General features: G+C 47.2%; 1 protein-coding gene across 2 annotated transcripts in view; it reads right to left on the minus strand.

The window, feature by feature from the left end:
- Window positions 1–22,216, minus strand: part of REEP1 (receptor accessory protein 1) — a 97,327-nt gene that overhangs the window by 50,464 nt on the left and 24,647 nt on the right. For both annotated transcript variants that reach the window (XM_045017294.1, XM_045017295.1), the window contains exons 2-3: window positions 7,058–7,130; window positions 2,665–2,741 (exon numbers count right to left, since the gene is read on the minus strand). In XM_045017294.1, coding sequence (XP_044873229.1) covers window positions 2,665–2,741; window positions 7,058–7,130 — 150 coding nt within the window. The remainder of the gene's footprint in view (window positions 1–2,664; window positions 2,742–7,057; window positions 7,131–22,216) is intronic.

The following is a 22,216-nucleotide window of genomic DNA, read 5'->3' on the forward strand; positions in this document are numbered from 1 at the left end:
TGCTTCTCTGATGATAATAGAAGCCCAAGGCAGTTAGCAATTGGCAGATTCATAGCCTGAGCTGGTTTCTGTCTACCTGAGTGTCCTAAGGATCTACCACCCACTTTCCCCCCACATTCACTCACACCCAGACTCTGGCTGAACTCTATGCAAAGTTTTCCTGGCAGCCAGGTAGCAGCAACATTATTTAATAGGGACCCTTACAGCCAATTAAGTAACAAGGGGTGCTGTATGCACAAAGTATCAGAGGGGTAGCCGTGTTAGTCTGGATCTGTAAAAGCAGCAAAGAGTTCTGTGGCACCTTATAGACTAACAGACGTATTGGAGCTCCAATACGTTTCTTAGTCTATAAGGTGCCACAGAACTCTTTGCTTTATGCACAAAGGGGCCATGGAGGCTTCCTTTGCAGTGTTCCCAGCCCTTAGAGGCCTGAGGTGCAGCGAGAACACTTCCTTTCACACACCCCAGCAGCCAGCAAACCAGCCTCTCCGGCTTTATTTATACACCTTTCGTCTCTCTGCCTTTCTGCAGTTAGATGGCACTTATCACGGAATTGAACCATCGTTCCTTTCACATTATGTAGGCACTGTCCCATTGTCTGTGCTTGTACAGGGTGCAGCATAATAGGGCCCGATCCTCCCTGGGGATTTCTGGCACTACTGCAATATCCACAGAATAACAATTACTAATAAGAGATGTTCCCGTTATAACCACACGTCCTTCCCTTTTGTTTTGCTAGCAGCACCGTGACTTAACACAGAGAATTTTCAAAATCTAACATGTCCTCCACGTTTTCTGCAGTTGGTTTACGTGTCTCATTTCTCTCAATTAAGGGAATGCCTACACTGCAATCATGGGATGTGCAATTGCATCTTATCCAGACATACCCGCGCTAGCTTTAATCTTCACTGAGTGACGTCAGAGCAGCACGGGCTGTACAAGCCTGCTTGGAACCGTACACAATTACTTGTGTGACTAGCCTGTGCTGTAGCCTGTGCTGCTGCATCTTCATCTCTGGAACCCAAGCTAGCTGGATGAAAGCTAGCTCAGGTCCATATATGAGCTGCAGTCGCACCTCCTGGATCAGGCCCAAATGAGTTAAAAAGGACACACTGAAGTACCAACATAATTCCTCCTTTTGGGCCAGATTCTGTGTGGTGGTGAACTCCCTGAAACTCCCATTGAAAAGAGTGTTCCCTGCAGGTGATCGGCACCTTGGTGAGGTACATGCGTAAGGATTAAGGACTTTAAGCCCATTGACATCTCCGGTTTCCATTGGCTTCAATGGGTGTTGGATCAGGCTGTATAAAGAGTGGTCAAAATGTGCCTGAAGTTAGGTACCTATTTAAGTGGCCTCGTCCAAAGCCCACAGGAGTTTCCACCCCCCTCACTTCAGTGCAAGTGGCCTGATTTTCAGAGGTGATGAGCAGGGACGGCTCTAGTAATTTCGCCGCCCCAAGCATGGCAGCACGCTGCGGGGGGTGCTCTGGCGGTCGCCGGTCCCGCGGCTCCAGTGGACCTCCTGCAGACGTGCCTGCGGAGGGTCCACTGGTTCCGCGGCTCCGGTGGAGCATCCACAGGCACGCCTGCGGGAGGTCCACCGGAGCCGCCTGCCGCCCTCCCGGCGACAGGCAGAGCGCCCCCCGCGGCATGCCGCCCCAAGCACGCGCTTGGCGCGCTGGGGTCTGGAGCCGCCCCTGGTGATGAGTGCCCAAAGCTTCTATTGACTTCAACACCCCACGTTAACAATGGCCTGTGTTCCTCCTCTTCTAACTCCCTGCACGAGAACAGACTGGGAGGAAGCTGCAGGGTGCACAGGCTCGGCCCCTTTGCAAACAAAGAGTGTCACTTTCCTCTGTGCTCCCTATACACCCAAAGGAAAAGGACAGAGCAGGAACAAGTAACACTGCCTACTACTGGAACCCACTGCTGAGTGTGCGTTACAGACTCCTCTGTGCCCAACCTGAATATCAATCTGCTACAGCCTGAGCTAGAAAACCCTGGATCTCTAGCTTAAGCAGCTCATGCTTTTAGCTCTGGAGGTTCCCAGTATGTCAGCCAAGAGGGCAGCTCCCCCAACTGGGGCTGCAACAGACTCCTATCCTCTGTGGAGCAGGCACAGAGAGGAACACGTAACACACTGGGTTACCCCAGGGGTTAGAAAGTTTTAGAAGGGAAAAAGTTAAAGGGGTTTGTCTTATTCCTGTTTGTATCTTCCTCCTCCTTCTTCCTCCCTTCATCTCTTCCTTCTCCTCATCCCTTTCTCTCCCCTCACTCATGTTCCCCTCTCCTTTCTCACACATTCCACCCTTTCCATATGCCTGTCTCCATCCCAACACCTGCACCAGTGCCCACAGCAGAAGAGGGCTGCTGGCTCTGCCATCCTCTGTTGACAGTGACAGACCTTCATCAAACTCTGCCCAGTTCCAACTGCTTTCTGAGCAGTTCCCCTGACGTTAGTATTACCCAACCTCTAAATCTGGCAGCGCTAAGAGAGGAAGTGCTGGTCCTCCAAGCAAAACACGCCATGCTCCTGACATTTAACCCCTTGCACAGGAAATGACGCAGCCTTACAATCCTCTCTCTGGAGCTCTGTTCCCTTATAAACACTTCTGTTTTCCTCCCCATCTCATTACAAACGCCCCACCTCGGTCTGCTGCTCACCAGCAAAGAAAGAGATCTGTGAAAGTCTCGGCTGTTGTGAAGAGTGCAAATATGATCCAGTACATCATCCATTTGACCTGTGAAGAGAAATCAGATATTTTATAACTATGCTGTTCTAGGAAGGCACAAATGTACAGTGATGGTATTTTACTCTTCTGTGGTATAGCACCTTTCACCTGAGGATCTCAAAGCTCGTCCCATCCACAACTGCCTGGTGATACTCTTATTGACCAGAAAACCTCAGAAACCTGTTGTGCAGGTACAGAGAACTTTAGGGCTTTGCCAGGTGTCACCCAGCAAGTTGTCACATAGGTGTATTCCACAACACAAATCAGAGTCATGCACAAGCCCACGTGAAGAAGGAATTTGTCCCTTAGGATTAATCTGACCAAAAGACAAAGTACTGTAATCAGGCTCGCTGCTCGTATTCCACGAGGAGTTTCTGCTGTAGAATTGCTGTCCGACAGAGATAGTGATTTAGACACATAGTTGGATAACACTAGACCATACAGATGATGCTGTACAACTTCCCTCTTCATCTGCAAATGCAAGTGTAACCCTGCTATCGTGTTACCTTGTGCTGTAATCCCATCAGATCATGCCCAATAACCAGGGTTAGGTTAGGCCAAGATATGGATGGGAGATCACCAAGTGACCTCTAAGTACTGCAGGAAGGAAAAGGTGCTTATGATTCAGTAGCTAGCACTGTTCCCTCTGAGTAAGTTCCAGCATACCCAGATCTGCTGACAGGAGGAGCTGTGCTATTGGAGGTGTCCTCTCTCAGATGAGCTATGTAACCCACACCCACTCAGTGTGGTGCTCTGTACCCCTTTAGTGGTCAGGGCCATAGGTTGGTGAGCCAAGAGGTTGGTGAGCCTGCTGCAGCCAAGGCTCAGCGGTGGGTCTTTTAGCTTAGGAAATAGAGGCTTGAAATGGATTCGGGGTAACACTCGTTTTTCCTGGGCTGACAAGCCTACCAGCTAACGTACCGCCTGCAGCATAGACGGACACAACAGTCTTCTTAATTTCCCATCTTAAACCATACTGTAGTGCTGTTGCATTACACTCCAGAGGCAGCTGCATTTCAGGGGTGGTCAGGAAACGCGTTCTCCACCCTCACAGTGATGAATTTGATACAGATGAATTTTTTTTTTAAAGTTTTCATTTAAAAACTAAGGCTGAAAGCTTCTTGGTTATTTGTGTGTTTAGTTTGTTTTGTTTTTTTGGCAACCAAAAATCAAAATGTTTTGACCAGTTGGGCAAACATTCTTTGTTTCAGTGAAAAATTTTGCCTGACTGGCTGAAATTTTTCACTTGACAAAAACAAATCAAATGTTTTTCCAATAAAACATTGTTGAATAGTGACAATTCCCATGGATATTTCCATTTTTTGGTGAAAAATATACTGTGAACAAATTTTTTTGACCAACTCCCCTCAGTACATCTTAGCAACCTCACAGGGGTGCTATTAACTTTAATTAAGCAATATCTGTGAAGCCCGTTAAGAGTCATAGGTCTTGTCTACACTAAAAAGGTGTACAGCGGTAACTCAACCAGAATAATTAAGAAATATCACTCTTGGCAGGCCTTGTCCACACTTGGTTTGCTAGTAAAGATATGCCAGGAGGGCTACACTGGCTAACCCCAACTAATACCCTAGTGGAGATGCATCTTCTGCCACCAATAATTCTTTTGCCAATATAGTTTACACCAGTTACCCAAACAGAATAAGCTATACTGGCAAAAGTTCCTTTTTATCCATATAACAACATCTGCACGAGGACTTTTGCTGGCACAGCTATATCAGTTTGGGAAGCGGGGGGCGATTTCCTCACACTCCTAACTAACATAGCAATGCCGGCAAAACTTTTAAGTATAGACCAAGCCCTACAGTGGATAAAGTATATCAGAGTAAAGGTGCTTTATACTGGTATAACTATTCCCACATGGGAAAGGGAATAGGCTATACTGGTATAAGGTACCTTTATTGATATAACTGCATCCATCCAAGGTAGGGTTGCCGAATTTCTAACTGCAGAAACCCCAACACTCTTGCCCCACCTCCTGCCTGCCCCTGCCTCAAGACCCCACCCCTGAGGCCCCGCCCCCACTCACTCCATCCCCCCCTCCGTCCATCGCTCACTCTCCCCCACCCACGCTCATTTTCACCAGGCTGAGCCAGTGGGTTGGGGTGCAGGAGGGGTGAGGGCTCCAGCTGGGGGTGCGGGATCTGGGGTGTGGCCAGGGATGAGCGGTTTGGGGTTCAGGAGGGGGCTCCGGGCTGGGGCTGAGAGGTTCAGAGTGTGGGAGTGGGGCTCCGGGCTGGGGCTGAGGGGTTCAGAGTGTGGGAGGGGGGCTCTGGGCTGGGGCAGGGGTTCATAGCGTGGGAGGGGGGCTCTGGGTTGGGGCAGGGGTTCGGAGTGTGGGAGGGGGCTCCTGCCTGAGGCAGAGAGTTGGGGTGTGGGAGGGGATATGGGCTCTGGGGTGGGGGTGCTGGCTCTGGTGTGAAGCTGGGGATGATGGATTTGGGGTGCAGGAGTGGCCTCATGGCTAGGGCCAAGGGGTTTGGAGTGTGGGAGGGGGATCCGGGCTGGGGACTGGGGTGCAAAAGGGGGTGTGGGCTCTGGCTGGGGGTGCAGGCTCTGGGGTGGGTCCGGGATGAGGGATTTGGGGTGCAGGAGGGGGCTCCGGGCTGGGGCAGGGGTGTGGGAGGGGGTGAGGGATCTGGGAGGGAGTTCTGAGCTGAGGCAGGGGTTTCGGGTGCAGGAGGAGGCTTGGGGTGTGGCCTTCGGGTGGCGCTGACCTCAGGCGGCTCCCAGGAATTGGCAACATCTCCCTCTGGCTCCTAGGCAAAGGAGCAGCCAGTTGACTCCACATGCTGCCCCCACCCACAGGTGCCACTCCCGCAGCTCCCACTGGCCGTGGTTCCCGGCCAATGAGAGCTACGGAGCCAGTGCTTGGGACAGGGGCAGCGCATGGAGCCCCTGTGGCCGCCCCTCTGCCTAGGAGCCGGAGGGACATGCCGGCCACTTCCCGGGACCTACGCAGAGCTGGGCAGGGAGCCTGCCTTACCCCACTGCATTGCCAACCAGACTTTTAATGGCCTGGTCAGTGGTGCTGACCAGAGCTAGTGTCGACCGGAGCTAGTGCCAGGGTCCCTTTTTGAATAGGTGTTCAAGTCGAAAACCAGACACCCGGCAACCCTAACCCAAGGTCTTGTATTGGTATAACTATATTTGTTAAAGAAAAAGCACACCCCTAACTGACATAGTTATAACAAAACAACTTCCAAGCGCAGATCAGGCCTTTAGATGAAATGTGTTCTAGAAATGGAGAATATGATTGCTAGCCACTGCTAGGTGATGTTATTTGAACTGCCAGCACGTCAAAGGGGATTTATATAGCTGGAGTTGTGCAGCAAAGTCAGCTCTGCAAGTACATTTTGCTTCACATACCTGGCACGTCAGGCAGCCCTCATCTGGTTTACTTACAATGCTCACGACAAGTTAATGCTTTCAGATATAAAGAACTAATCTCACCCAGGGAAAACGCTGGACTGGAAGAATCTCAAGAGCCTCTCCAAGTCACAGCTTGACACTGTGCTATGGACATGTTAAGATAATCGTCAAAGCTGTCACCAAGACATGGAAATGGGCTTATCATCATTGAGCTACCGAGATATTTGAAGAGTAAATACCTAAAGGCTCTTCAGTGTTCAGCAGTTTAGATAGAAAACAAGATTGTGACAGGCAGTACAGACCCTTTGGGACACAGAAGGGGCCTTTGTGGGTCATGCTTCTCCCACATCCCACTTCCCCTAACAAAAGTTGGCAGTGTCGGCCTGACCCATGGGACATTAGGACCCAGAGGCATTCTTCTAGGAAAAAGGCAGGACAGCTCCACCCATTTGCCAGCCATAAGTTTATATAAAGAGGCCATTCTGCTACGGAGGCTGGCTGCTGCTTTGGAGAGAAAGGGTCTCTGCTTCCTGAAAGATATTCACAATCATGTGTACTTTTGGTTTGCTAATTCCATTGCAAAGCCTGTTTTGAGGGAGCAGCTAAAGGGCCAAGGGGCTTCTGAAGAGGCTTTATTTTGTTCTGCTCTCCTACAATAAATAAGCAAAGCAAAACTGTATCTCAGGCCCGGGCATCGAACACCTTTTGAGATCAGCCATACAAGCACAATTATGCCACCATATGGAGGCACAAGCAGAGCTAGGAACAGAATCCAGCTCTCCTAACTTTCAGTCTAGGGCCCTATGCACCAGCCTCCACGTCAGACTTCCCCCAGCCCTGGTTTACAGACTCACCTGGAATCAGGTAGCAACTTTAAAATCTAATGATCAGAGACCATACAACATAGCACAGGAGAAAAAAAAAACATTACTTACATATTCTTTAATATCCTTTGATTTTACAGCTTTGTAAGAATAATACGCAGGGTAAAGAGTGCCAAATATAATCCTGAAAGAAAAAAAAAGAAATGGAGAATCTTGATTTCCTGCCATAGGGAAATATTTTTTCCTTCTGTTAACGGCATTTCTTGCACCTGCAGAAAGTGTTAGTAGGTTCTGATCTAGGGCTCCAATACACCCTGAACTGCATTCCATAGCATAGGGCTGATCCTGCCTCATTGACTTAAGTGACAATTTTGCCATTGATTTACATGGAGCAGGATTAGGGCCAAGATTGTCTTCCCTCTTTTGTGACTGTCACTTTGAGGCTGCATTACATTTAATAGGCACCTCCCGATGAAAAGTATCAAAAAGAGTGACACATCGGCATCAAGACAAGTCAGAAAAACAAACCTCCGGGAAAAGGTAAATGTAATTTTATAATAATCTACCACGACACGGCAAAGACGGTTTATTAGTTGTTTTCAGAGATGGGACAAAATGTGAACCATTTATCTGAAATCCCCTGCCCCACCCCCCAAAAAAACTTAAGAGGGTAAGAGGGATAAAATGGCACTCAGATTACACCTGGTTTTGGTTTGACAATATTAGGGCCCAATCCTGCACTCAGGAGGAATCCTGCATGTCCCTGTTGACTCCAACTCTAAAGCCCTTCCAGTTTTCCGTGTCTGAAAGAAACACTACCAGGTTCATAGAACTGTAAAAAAGAATCCTGACGCTACTACTAGCACCTTGGAGTTTAAAAAGTAAAAATCTCCTTTCCTCTTCGCTATTTGTGCTGCTTGTTCTCTTTGATCATTTCTTTAAATGTAGACCCTGAAAACAGGCTAATCATTTCCACTTTCTCCCAGACAGGTTTTAGTCAATTTCTCCTGCAATTGCAGGATACCGAAATGTTTGGATTGAAAATTGAGCAGGGGAATGTTTATTGGCTTTAAAAAAAAAACATGTTTCCACTGGACTTTTTCTTAATTTCATGTAAACGTTGCCATTGTTCTTAGGTATCAGAGGGGTAGCCATGTTACTCTGGATCTGTAAAAGCAGCAGAGTGTCCTGTGGCACCTTATAGACTAACAGACATATTGGAGCATGAGCTTTCGTGGGTGCCCATGCATCCAACAAAGTGGATATTCACCCACGAAAGCTCATGCTCCAATACATCTGTTAGTCTACAAGGTGCCACAGGACATTGTTCTTAGGGTTTATCAAAGCTCATTGTTTCAAAACCTAAACTTAGAGCCATATTAACCTGATATTATCCTTTCCATTTTGCCAGTTATGTTCCCCTGCCAAGGGACTTAATTACATTTATGTCCAATTCATGGAAGATATATTAAAAATTTACTCTCCCCCATGCAGCTCACAATTGTCCCTCCCAGAGCTGTCCTCAGGAAAGCCTTTGTAAAAGAACAGAGTGAGACTGCACACTATCTTGATTTGCAAAGCACCGCGCTAGCACAATTTGCTGGGTATTCATCATGCCTACTGTAGCGTAATTTAACAAAACCCAAAGCATGATGCAGACTTCAGAAAAGCAGCCACTGAGTGAGGAGCTCGGTGTTTTGCAGACGTTTCATGCTGGCTTCAGAAAGAGCTGCTGGAAACTGGGAGCACTGAAGCTATTTCGTACATCAGAGATGTGCTGTATGTAGGGATTAGATCATATGCTCACAGAGAAGATTCTGGGAAAACACATTCATTGCTCTCCCTTGAAATATCTTAACAAACAACAGTGCTGTTTAAGGCAGGGGAGGCACGCAGACAATGGTCCTGATCCTACTCTCATTGAAGCTAAACAGGAAACTTTCCACTGACATCAGTGGTAGTGGGATCTGGTCCAGTGAAGATAATGCTAAAAGAGGCAGCATTTCTCTGCACAGCTCAGAAAAACAATCATGCACATGAATGATTGTTCCCTCTGCCTCATTTATAAAAGTTCCTCATTTCTGTCCCAATCCATTTCCCTCCCTCCCCCTGAGCTGGTTGCTATTACACACTCTTGTTTCCTGCAGAGATTCCAACATCTGATGATTTATATTTGCTTCCTCAGTTTATGCCAATAACAGAAACTAACTTGGTCTTAGAGGCAAGTGAGTTTACAGGATCTCTGGAACACAGTTATATATGGCAAATACTTGGAAAGTTTCCTGTGGAGGAAGAGAAGCCCTTACTATTTTGTTTACCTAAACTATACAGCATAATTAATAGGCTGATGTGCCTTCCCTGTGGAGGTTATGTAACTAACATCAGATTTTCCTGACCGTACAGAGGGGTGTGTACCATCCAGGCAGTTGTGGTTTAATAGACTAAGCCCTGGGGTAGGAGACTTAGTCCTAGTCCTGCTAACTTGCTGTGTGACTTGGAGCAACTCACTTAACCGCTTTGTGCCTCAGTCTCCCTATCTATAAAATGGGCGGTGGGGCTCCAGCTTCAGCCCCAGGTGGTGGGCCTCAGGCTCCAGCTTCAGCCCTGGACGGCAGGGCTCAGGGAGGGAGCGCCACTTCCATCCCCAGACTCACCTCAGCCTGTCTGGGTTGGCCGGGCGGGGGAGCTGGAGTGCAACAAAAAATTGCAGCATTGCCGCAGAAGAGAGATCTTCTCCCGCTGCTAGCAGATGGGGTTGCCTCACAACCACTGAACTCCATGAGCAGGCAGCAGCTAGCCAAGGAGACACACCACTGCTCTGCCCTGCTATATCAGCACTTCAGGGAGCAGGGCCAAATGGACAGTAGAAATCTGCCACACGTCGCCTTTGGTTGGGGTTCTGCAGGCTTATCTATTTAAGTTTAAGGGCCCCTGGGTAAAAACAAGGGTGAGAACCACTGCTCTAGCCCATCCAAAATGGAACAACTAAAATCACCTCTCGCCCGTCTCTCAAACCAATGTCACGCACCCATTCAGATCCCTCCACTGGCTCCCCTCTGGCCTGCCAAGTCAAGTCTGAGAGTCTCATCTTTGCCTTCAAGTGTCTGAACAATATTGCTCCTGCCTACACCCCTATTCCGGGGTCTTACACCGTCCCATCTCTTCCCTAATGACAACAGTCTTGCTGTTTTCTTATCCCACTTCTTCTTTGTGCCTTCATCCAGGCTGCACCAGGCTCCCATGCTATCTTCATTCACATTCTTCCCAAATGTCTACTCTGTCCACAAAGCCCTCTTCCCCTTTATGTATCACCATCCCAATTCTAAAAATAAAATAAAACTGCTCACCACCACCCCTGCAAAAAAACCAAACAACTCTGGTATCTTCTTCTTTTGAGTCCCGCAAGGTGGCTTTTGTGTGACCTTTTAGCCTTGGGGTGGGAAATGAACTGCCCAAAACACAAAGGCCTAAAAGTCTTGTACAGGCCACCATCTTCACTGCCAAGCTAGACATTGAATTGGGGAGCGCCCAAGACAGACATATGAGCGGCCACAGCTTGAGCTATAGACAAGGGTCTCTACCTGGAGCTGTAAGAGACTCGCAGCTTCACTGAATTGGGCCCAGAGTGGGGGCTTGTGACACACTCACCAATAGGTCGCATCAGCTCACTCTCAGCACTGAACAGAATCATGTAGCAGTTAGTATATTATTCTGACATATCACTGGGATCTAAATTAATTATAACCACTGAGCAAAAAGGTGTGGGAATGACTGCGCACAGCTCAGTGAAGACCTCTGCTTCTTGTGCAGAAGTGGGCATAAACTTAAGCAAAATGTCAGGGTACCTCAGGAATGGGATGGAGAATAATCCTGATAATATTACAGCGCCATTATACAAGTCAATGGCAGGCTCTGAGCTGGGACACCGTGTTCCCTTCTGGCCACTCTCTCAAAAAAGGATATCATGAAAAGTGAAGGGGACAGGAGAAGGGTGATGAAAATACTGAGCGGCACATGGAAAGAGTTCCAGGTGAAGAGAGGTTGAAGTGATGGGGATTGTTTATTTTAGAGAGGAGGCAAATAGAGTGGCCAGGAGAGGGGTGTAAGAACTAACAGAGGGTCTAGAGAAGGTAAATCAGACACCTGCCCCCCTCCTCCTAATACCAGGACCAGAGAATGTTCAATCAAACTGAAAGAACACGTTTTAAACCCACCCAAGGAAATACTTTTCTGCACAGCAAACAATGAACCTGTTGACCTCATTGAAGTAAGACATCATTGAGGTCAAGAGCATAAGAACGTTCAAAACGTTATGTTTATATATCCAGTTACATTAGATAGGATTTTTAAATAAGCCTTTGTGAGTCAGGTCAACCATTAACTGACCAGGGAGAAGAAGAAACTGCCCATTATGACATTTCATGCACCTTCCTCTGAAGCAGATGATAGCAGCCACTGTTTGGCTCAGGATACTGGACTAAAGGGACCAGAAGTCTGATCCAATGTGCAGTTTCTAAATTCTTGATAATACACACCCCTGAAGGACGCTGGCCTGACCCACACCCAATTCTCAGTCAGGACCTTCAAACAAAAACCTCATAAGCAACACAAAATACAGCTATTCCCCCAACTAGCACTGGGCTGTAAGAACCCAAAGACCTTTTGTTCCATGCTGCTCCAGGACAAGCCACAGAACCCACCTCCCTCCTACAGCTTTTCTTCTTCCAAGTGAGCTGAGCTCTCTCAGCCCTTTATAGACATCACCTGACCCCTTCTCAGCTGGGTCTGATAATCAAACAGGACTGGCTGGCCACCAGCCTTTTGAGGAACAGACCACCCTATTGCAACCGCATAGTCAGGGAGCCAGCATCAGAGCTGGGATTAGAATTCAGGACAGCCTCATTCCGTATGCTAAACGCTAAACCACTAGACATTGCTGGCTCCCTGACTAAGGTCCTGGTCCTACAAACACAAATGTGCACAGAGTTACTCACATACCCAATCTAGTCTTCACTGAAGTCAATGGAGAAACCCACTGACTTCAATGGGCATTGGACCAGACTCATAAGCAGCTCCCTGTGACATCAATGAGTCTATTAGAGCGAGTAATTTTACTCACATGGGTTTGCAGGATCTGGCCCTAATGTTATAAACACACAGCACGGTGCTGCTGGCACCACAAACCTGTCGAGCTTTGCTATTTTGGCTACCATGTCATCAGATCCCCTAGATATTTGGATGGCAGGGCACATCCTTTAGAGTGCTGTACAACAAACAAGACAAATGCAGCAAGCCTTTTTTCATGAATAGCTGATGTTTCCATATCATTAGCACAAAGCAGCCAAGACTAAGAACTTCTGCTTCAATAAGGGCCTGGATATACTTTTGAATTGCTGAAATATTTTGGCCTTCTCAACATATTTGTTGGGCAGCATATGCTTCTTATAGTACTTAGTAACAGCTGAACTGTTTCGGTGCCAGGATTGCTTGCTGAGGCTGTCAACGAGGGTGCCAATGGACTTGTGATCATTACTGTTAGTACGAAGCAATGTTTCCAGAGTGCCATCAATTTGCACAGGGCTTTGCACAGATTTTTAAAAAGGCAGCCTCTGCCCCAAAGGGTTTACAGTATAAATCTAACAGGTGTGGAACGTGGAGCTACTAACTGTGGTATAGAACCTATCATTTAAATCAGCTTCTGTATCAGATGACTGGAGGATACGTAGTGTGACGCCAATTTTTTAAAAAGGTTCCAAAGGTGATCCTGGCAATTACAGGCCGGTAAGCCTAACTTCAGTATCGGGCAAATTGGTTGAAATTATAGTAAAGAACATAATTGTCAGACACATAGATGAACATGATTTGTTGGGGAAGAGTCAACATGGTTTTTGTAAAGGGAAATCATGCCTCACCAATTTACTAGAATTTTTTCAGGGGGTCAACAAGCATGTGGACAAGGGGATCCAGTGGATATAGTGTACTTAGATTTTCAGAAAGCCTTTGACAAGGTCCCTCACCAAAGGCTCTTAAGCAAAGTAAGCTCTTATGGGATAAGAGGGAAGGTTCACTCATAGATCAGTAACTAGTTAAAAGATAGAAAACAAAGGGTAGGAATAAATGGCCAGTTTTCAGAATGGAGAGAGGTAAATAGTGGTGTCTCCCGGCGGTCTGTACTGGGACCAGTGCTGTTCAACATATTGATAAATGATCTGGAAAAAGGGGTAAACAGTGAGGTGGCAAAATTTGCAGATGATATAAAACTCAGCAAGATAATTAAGTTCAAAGCAGACTATGAAGAGAACTGGGTGACTGGGCAACAAAATGGCAGATGAAATTCAATGTTGATAAAAGCAAAGTAATGCATATTGGAAACATAATCCCACTATACATATAAAACGATGGGGTCTAAATTAGTTGTTGCCAGTCTTGCCACTCAAGAAAGAGATCTTGGAGTCAGTCATTGTGGATAATTCTCTGAAAACATCCACTCAATGTGCAATGGCAATCAAAAAAGCGAACAGAATTTTGGGAATCATTAGGAAAGGGATAGATAATAAGACAGATAATATCATATTGCCTCATATAAATCCATGGTACGCCCACATCTTGAATACCGCTTGCAGATCTGGTTGCCCCATCTCAAAAAAGATATATTGGAATTGGAAAAGATACAGAAAAGAGCAACAAAAATGATTAGGGGTATGGAACAGCTGGCGTATGAGGAGAGATTAATAAGACTAGGACTTTTCAGCTTGGAAAAGAGACGACTAAGGGGGGATCTGATAGAGATCTATAAAATCATGACTGGTGTGGAGAAAGTAAATAAGGAAGTGTTATTTACTCCTCATAAACAAGAACCAGAGGTCACCAAATAAATTAATAGGCAGCAGGTTTAAAGCAAACAAAAGGAAGTATTTCTTCACACAATGCACAATCAACCTATGGAACTCCTTGCCAAAGGATGTTGTGAAGGCCAAAACTATAACAGGGTTCAAAAAATAACTAGGTAAGTTCATGGAGGATAGACTTATCAATGGCTATTAGCCAGAACGGGCAAGGATGCAAAAACAAATTCTGGAAGGTCCCTAGCCTCTCTTTGCCAGAAGCTGGGAATGGGCGACAGGAGATGAATCACTCGAGATTGCCTGTTCCGTTCATTCCCTCTGAAGCACCTGGCATTGGCCACTGTCTGAAGATAGGATACTGGGCTAGATGGACTACTGGTCTGACTCAGTATGGCCGTTCTTATGTTTTTATGAGCTAGGTAAAGGAATGAGTCAAGGAAAAGGTTAAAGCAAATACAAATAATGTGAGTCACACTGTGTGCCGAATGATGCTGTGATATTTTAAAGTAAAGACTGAGGTAAGGCAAGAGGGGAATCAGCAGAAGACGATGACTAAAGGCGCCAGGCTGGTATTCACAAAGGCAGGGGGTGCTTACAGACTTTGTCCCAGAAAAGTCATTGCAAAGTGGCCACTAGCCAGCCGTGAATTGGCCTCGTTATGTTTTATCAGTCCTATAGCCCCACTCTTCCACACAACCTGCAGAATCGGCCGGGCACAGAGAGGGGAGGGCATGGCACCAACCCAGACCCGCACACTCCCATTGAATGCTGGGAATTCTGGCAGAGACCGGGACTCCCTGAAACACAATCCCTCCCAGAGCAGCTGCTCCTGGAGCAATGCATCGCCAGGCCACCCTGAGAGCAGGAATGTGCTGATGGGGCACCACTGAGTTCTTCGCATTCAAACAGAAATCACATAATTAAAAATAAATAAATAAAACAACTGCTCAGCCTCCTTGCTTTTCTGCTGCATCTCTCCCCATACCCACCTGTATTTCACCTGCTTAGATCCTAAGCTCTTCGGGGGCAGCAGGGATCTTGCCTTCACAGCTGCCTGTGATGCATATCCCCGGCACTATAGAAATCCTATAGCAAACTCTGGGGAAACCCACCGTCCTGCAGAAGATGCTTCTTTAAAACGGCCTTTAAGTCAAGTTCAAGCCAAGATGATTTCTTAGGGTGTCCCCAAAAAACACAGATCCCCTCTGTCAGTGCAGGCCCTAGCCATTAAAACACTGACCCCTCCCTGCCACATGGCCCATGTAATGGAAGGGCTGGTGATAACACCTCATTGCTCCTTTTCATTAAATAGCAAAATAAGGAGAGTTGGGTGACTGCTTACCACATAACTAGCTAGAATCTAGGGTATGGCTACAGGAAAGAAAAACCCACAGCTCAGGATCAGGCCTGTTTCATTGTTGTGTAGAAGATTTCTACACAACAATGAAACAGCCCCTCAGTCTAAGCCCTGCAAGCCCAAGTCAGTTAGCACGGGCCAGCTGAGGGTTTTTCTTTGCTGCGTAGACATATCCTTAGGGTACAGCTATACTACCCACTGGATTGGCGGGTAGTAATTGATCTATCATCTAGACGCGATAAATCGATCCGCGAATCGATGCCCGTACTCCACTTCGGCAGGAGGAGTAAGCAGTGTCAACGGGGGAGCCGTGTGAGGACGGCCAGGTAAGTCGAACTAAGATACTTTGACTTTGCATAGCTGAAGTTGCGTATCTTAGTTCGATCCCCCACCCCCATCCCCAGTGTAGATCAGCTCTTAGAGGGAGGGCTGTCCTTGAGTGGGTCTAATTTAAGTAGCCTTGATCCCCCTTAAAGCAGGACATGCCTCTCTCAGCTGACTCCACCACTTTCTTTTGGCTTGGGCACCCTTGAAGAAGCGACTGGAAGCCAGCCAGTCATGAACAGTCAAAGAGATGGCTGAGGAAGTGGCCTTAGCTAACCTGTGACTATCCTGTTCTCCCAAGCCCATTTTCAGAGCTCTGAGAACGGAGCACCTTGAGTGGGCTGCCAGGCATAAACAGTTCTCCTTGTTGTGGTGGAGACTACAGAGCTGGTCTATTTGCCTTGCTGCAGGCAAAACAATGTCCCAGCTTTTCACCATGGAATTTCTCTTACTCATAATCCTGGCTCCATTTCCTTTGAAAGGTTTTGGGAGGTGAGGAGGGAAGAAGGCGGTGAAAACCTGGAGAATTGCTCTGTGTAACCTCGAAAGCTTGTCTCTCTCACCAACAGAAGCTGGTCCAATAAAAGGACCACCCTGTCTCTTGAGAAATGGTTTTGACAAATTCTGCTGTTTGTTTTGAATGCAGAGGTCCATGGGCCACCACTGGGGCACAGAGCTGTCCCTGAGGACCCAGAGCAGGACATAGCCGTGTGAGACTGGGAGGTTGAGAGAGTCTCTGTCTTTTACAATTTAATTCACAAAGTGAAAAGGTGACTGGTCCGCACAAAATGAGAGATTTGCTGAATGAGGACAGACACAACACACGCCCATTTTTGGAACCAAATCTCCACCAAGCTTTCTCTGACGTCAGCTCAAGTGTCCACACCCACACATATCTGATGTACAGAAATGAACCGGAAATGCTGAAGTGCTAATACAGTACCTGCTGGGTGGGATTTTGGCATCTGGGGAGACTTGGGAGGCAGTCTGGGGGCTGTGGGATGAAAACATTAGCTGGCTGTTTCTGCTAAAATGATCAGCAGTGACATCGTTAACAACGTAGCTATTTAAACTGACATCTTTCTCTTACTGCTGCCCTCACTCTCACTGTCCGTTAAATGTAGCTCTCAGGACATTGACATATCAGGCGCTGTGAGGAGTGTACACAGTGCTTGCAACTCCCATCGCCTTGTGCATCCCACAAACACCTTTGCTTCACACAGTCCCTTTCTCAGAACACGCTTCTTTGTGGAGAAGCCTTTCAACAATAATTCACCCTGAGATTTGTGGGGGGGGATCTCCACCTCTTTGAGAATGAATCATCTAATCGTAGGAGACTTGGGACCGGATCTTCAAAGGGGCTGAGCTCAGCACCTTTGAAAATCAGGCCCTAGTGCATTGTGTGTCTGTGATTTTATGTCCAAGGAAGTGTCTGAGATACTTAGGGCAGGGCTTATGGCTTTCCTTGTCTACTGGCAATTTACAATCCTGGAGGGGATGGGTTATGTGGGGAGGTTTTTTTGGCAGGGCATATATGGTGGAAAGAGAGGGTTTTTTTTAGCAGCACTGCATTGTGTTGGTATAGATTATATTTGATTATGTGATTTAAAATTTGTTTTGTAAATGAGCCTACAGATTTATGATAGACTCGTGGCATAAAAGGGAAATTAATCAAGTATAGTTTAAAGAAACAAACCTATTTTCTAGGATATAGTTGATGCAGTAAATGCCTATTTCAATGGCACATCAGTAATCAGGCACTGCATAACTGTTATAATACAAACATAAAGATCATGCTGCAAAGATTGTGCTGTTTTAAGTTATGCTAAATCTATTTATATCTATTAAAACTAAATTGAATATATATGTGTGAATCTTAGTTTAGGGATTAAACTTACATTCTTTATACACCCCAAAACTCAATTACAGTTTGGGGACATGCATGGATTTCAGGATGAGGCCCTTAAAGTGTTACCAATGGTTGGTGAAGTGATGGGAAATGCAAAAACCTGTATTATTTTCCTATCTTTGCTTCAGGGCAATTCTCTGTTGCACAGACTTTTAGTGCTGCAGTGAAGGCAGGGGCGGCTCTAGGAATTGCGCCGCCCCAAGCAGGGCGCCACGCCGCAGGGGGCGCTCTGGCGGTTGCCGGTCCTGCGGCTCCGGTGGACCTCCCACAGGCGTGCCTGCGGATGCTCCACCGAAGCCGCGGGACCAACGGACCCTCCGTAGGCACGCCTGCGGGAGGTCCACTGGAGCCGCCTGCCGCCCTCCCGCGGCACGCCGCCCCAAGCGCGCACTTGGCGCGCTGGGGTCTGGAGCCGGCCCTGAGTGAAGGGTTTGGAAAGAAAGGATGAAATTTACATTAAAGTGATTTAGCCAGATCAAATGCTTATGATCTCATTACAGTAATGCTGCTTTTGCTTGCTAGTGGGAGGATATTACTGGCAGTGGCGGATTAACAATTTTGGTGCCCATAGGCCCTCAAAAAATTGGCCCCCCCAGCTAACCTCTGTGTGGGATTACATCATCCCTATGCTGCCTTGGTGGAAAGTTACGGCAGCGGACATCAAGGACAGTGGGGTGAAATAAAGTTGTTGTGAGAAAGTAGGGAACTGCCAGAGGGAGGCAAACGCCAGGTGGCCTAGCTGGGATCGGTTTCAAAGTAATAAACAAGTCCATAAATCAAATAAATTACATAAGAAATGGGAAACCAGTAAGCAAAAGGCCATGCATGTGAAAAGCGTGTGTATCAAACAAAAAACCAATCAGCAGCAATGTAACGTTAGTATGTCTAACATTTACTAATATAAAAAAGCCTATATAATATAATGCATTATAAATAATAAATAATTCTGCTTGCAATCATATTAGTTGTTATGCTTTATCCGGCCCACTTATAACGCAACTCCTCTGCTCCCCTGCGGTAAGCCTAGGAGGGAGGGGGGAGATGGGGAGTTGTGGTGCACTTGGGGGATGGCAGCGGTGGGGTGGAGGTGAGCTGGGGCAGGGAGCGGTTCCCTGCCCCCCACCCCGAGTCACCCCCCACGCCCGCCAGCCCCAGCTGTGCCTCCTCCGATCGCGCCACTACTCGTTTCTCCCTCCCTCCCAGCGCTTTCACGCGGCAAGCCTGGGAGGGAGGTGGAAGGAGGGAAGCGCAGTGCGCCTGGGGGAGGAAGCGGGCCGGGAATTTGGGGAAGGGGCGGAGTTGGGGAGGGGTCACGAGCAAATTTGCCGCCCCTGCAAATTTGCCGCCCTAGGCCTAGGCCTTGTTGGCCTAGGCAATAATACGCCGCTGATTCCTGGAAATCATGAAGTACAATGCAAGAAATACTCTAATTGACCATAGCTGTTTAAAAAAACATTGGCCCAGATCCTCAGCTACGACTGTGAAAAGTACAGAACAACTCAAGGGAATGAGGGTGCTGCTCAAAGGTGACTTTAAGCCACCTTCATGCTCCCCAGTCCTGGACTGACTGTGTGATGGTTCAGTCCTCTGGCATAAACTGGAGCAGCCCTTAGCCTGCTTTAAATGTACTTCTTGTAAATGACCTCAAAGTGCTCTTATGGCAGCCATCAAGCCCCTGTTACTTCCCCTTGTGACATTCTCCAGGGTACACTCTGGACAGATGGACAGCTCTGTCCCCTCAAATCTCCCACTTGAGGTGCCTTTTATACTGCTTCACTGGGAGAGCAACCACTCCTAGTCCTACTCCCACACAGCCTCTAACATGCAAAATCACTCCCAGCTAAATTGTAAGAGTGTTATAACTAACCACTCGGGAATTACATCATAGGGTGACACCAGCAAATTCCCAGGCCCAGACTTGTTCCCGGAAATGTGCGTCTTGTACTGCCCAGCTCTTTCCTTCTGTACAGTACAAACTCAGAGATAGTCCATCATTTCATTAATAGAAAATGATATGCCCCAATTGCAAACAGTGTCAAAAGCCCCATCAGTGAGAGCAGGATCAGGCCCTCAGTCTGTAATAGAAAGATTCTGCCTATTAAAAAAAAAAAAGCATCACAGTGTCTTCATCAGCCTAGATCAGGGGCGGCCAACCTGTGGCTCCAGAGCCACATGCAGCTCTTCAGAGGTTAATATGAGGCTCCTTGTATAGGCACCAACTCCAGGGCTGGAGCTACAGGTGCCAACTTTCCAATGTGCCGGGGGGTGCTCATTGCTCAACCCTTGGTTCTGCCACAGGCCCTGCCCCCACTCCACCCCTTCCCTCCCCCGAGCCTGCCATGCCCTCGCTCCTCCCCCATTCCCCCAGGGCCTCCTGCATGCCTCTAAACAGCTGATTGGGAGGTGGGGGAGGAAGGGGGAGGTGATCGGTGGGGCTGCCGGTGGGCGGGAGGGCGGCACTGGGGGGGGGGGACCTGATGGGGGGCTGCTGACGTATTACCGTGACTCTTCGGCAATGTACATTGGTAAATTCTGACTCCTTCTCCGGCTCAGGTTGGCCACCCCTGGCCAGATGTTTTTGGTCTGGACTTAAGTTAGCAAAGGACTATAAAAGGAGCTGGAGAGACTATTTGCAAACTCATCTTCCTTTCCGCTGTACTGCCTAGATATTGTTTATGTTCTAGAAAAAAGAGAGCTAGAGTTCTCCTTATCTGAGTCTACAGCCATGTATTAAGAGCATAAGCCTCTGCGTTGCTTTACTGTCCACTGCCTCTGTTAAATGTAACAGCTTTACAACAAAGCTTTAGCAAGATCTACTCTTGCATAAAGCCATAATCGGGGATAAGGCCATTAGCAGCTTATTTACTTCAATGCCAAATGCAATACTCTGTGACATGCACCTTGTAACAGAACAACACATCCCTTTTTTTTTTCTGTATCCAAGAGCCTTGCATAGAAATCGAACTATTCATACACTAAACTGGCAGCCAAGATTTGGTCATTTAAAAAGGGTTAGAAACGAAAAACTGCTGCCCTAGTCTGAGCTGAGACCTGATCTAAGTGGCCGCCTTAGCCCTTTGGGAAAAGAAGATAATCTCTAACATTAATTCCTAAAATCAGCCCTTAAAAGTTAGAAAAATCCTGCCCTTTTCCAGGCAGCCACCCAAAGGAATGCTAAATGGGACAATGTTGAGGAGAATACTTATCTCCACAGTCCTCAAAGGGTTCACCAGTGTTAGTCACAGAGCGAACATACCAGGCAGGATTCAGTGAGAATTCATTTCTGTTACCTCCTAACCCAAAGAAGCTTTTAAAGACTATGGCTGAGGGCACAAAAGGACTCTCCTACAGAAATATGGTTGATTAATATCACTTAGTACTTTTAAACTACAAAGCACTTTACAACCTTCTATTAATCCTCACTGTGCCCAGTAGGTAGGTATTTTTCTCTCTTTTTGCAGATGGGTAATGCTGTACTGGAGCAGCTGTGTCACTGTAGCGCTTTAGTGAAGACGCTACTATGCTGACAGGACAGCGTCTCCCATCGGCGTAGTTATCCACCTCCATGAGAGGTAATAGCTATGTTGCAAGAGAAGCCCTCCCGGTGACATAGCGCTGTCTACACCAGGGGTTAGATCGGTTTAACTGTGTTGCTCAGAGGGGTGGATTTTGGGCACCTCTGAGCAATGTAGTTATACCAATATAAGTTTGTAGTGTAGACCTGAGGGGTTTAGAACCTGATTTTCAGAGGTGCTGAGTATCTGAAGCTCTGTTCCAGGGCAGCTATTCTTTATGGGGCGTTAGGGCCCAGGGTGCCCATGACTGCCTGAGGAAGGCCCCACATAGGGTCACTGACTGCCCCAGGTGGCTGATTAGTAAACAAGCACCTGGGCCTAATGAAGATTACCCAACTCAGTTAGTGGGAACTCCACACGGAGACAGGAGGCTCCTCAGGAGGGGAGCACTTAAGAGAAGACTGAGCCAGGGGTGCCGGAACAGAGCGGGTTAAAGAGAAATAGGGTCAGTTACACAGTTCCAGTCTGGGTCTGGATTTCCCCCGAGGGCTAGTCTGTTCAGATTCAGGTCTTTGATTTGGGTCCATTTCTGCTCTTAGAGATATCCCTCCCCCAGCAGTTCTGGGGATGGGTTTGAATGAAAGCTTGGTGTACAGCAAAAAGATTAGGTAATAAGGTGAGATATACCAATCTCCTAGAACTGGAAGGGACCTTGAAAGGTCATTGAGTCCAGCCCCCTGGCTTTACTAGCAGGACCAATTTTTGCCCCAGATCCCTAAGTGGCCTCCTCAAGGATTGAACTCACAACCCTGGGTTTAACAGGCTAATGCTCAAACCACTGAGCTATCCCTCCTCCAGATTCCTTTTTGCCCCCCTTTCTCTTCTCCTTCTTTGGACTAGTGACCTCTTCTTTCCTTTTCCTCACTTGACCTCTCTACTACTGCACACTTATATCCTGCACCCAGCAGTTACTGTGATTAAAACACAACATGAGATGTTTATTTATTTTTTTTTAAACTAGCTAGGGCTTGGGATTAGAAATAGATTTTACAGTGACAATTCCAAATAAAAGCAAGGAAGGAAGGAAAACAGATGTCTCAGATTCCTCTAACAGAACATTTCTAAGATCTGGTCTACACTCCAGTTAGGTTGATTCAAGGCAGCTTACGGCAACCTAACTATGGAAGTGTTTACACTTAAATTTCATTCCTGCTGACATAGCTGCCCTGCTAAGCCAACGTAGTAACTTCACCTCCACACGAGGCAAAGATTCAAGGCCAATGTAATTAGTTTGACACAATGTCAGTGTAAACACTGTAT

This window comes from Mauremys mutica, chromosome 5 (genome assembly GCF_020497125.1).
Source record: "Mauremys mutica isolate MM-2020 ecotype Southern chromosome 5, ASM2049712v1, whole genome shotgun sequence".
Taxonomy (NCBI): domain Eukaryota; kingdom Metazoa; phylum Chordata; order Testudines; family Geoemydidae; genus Mauremys; species Mauremys mutica.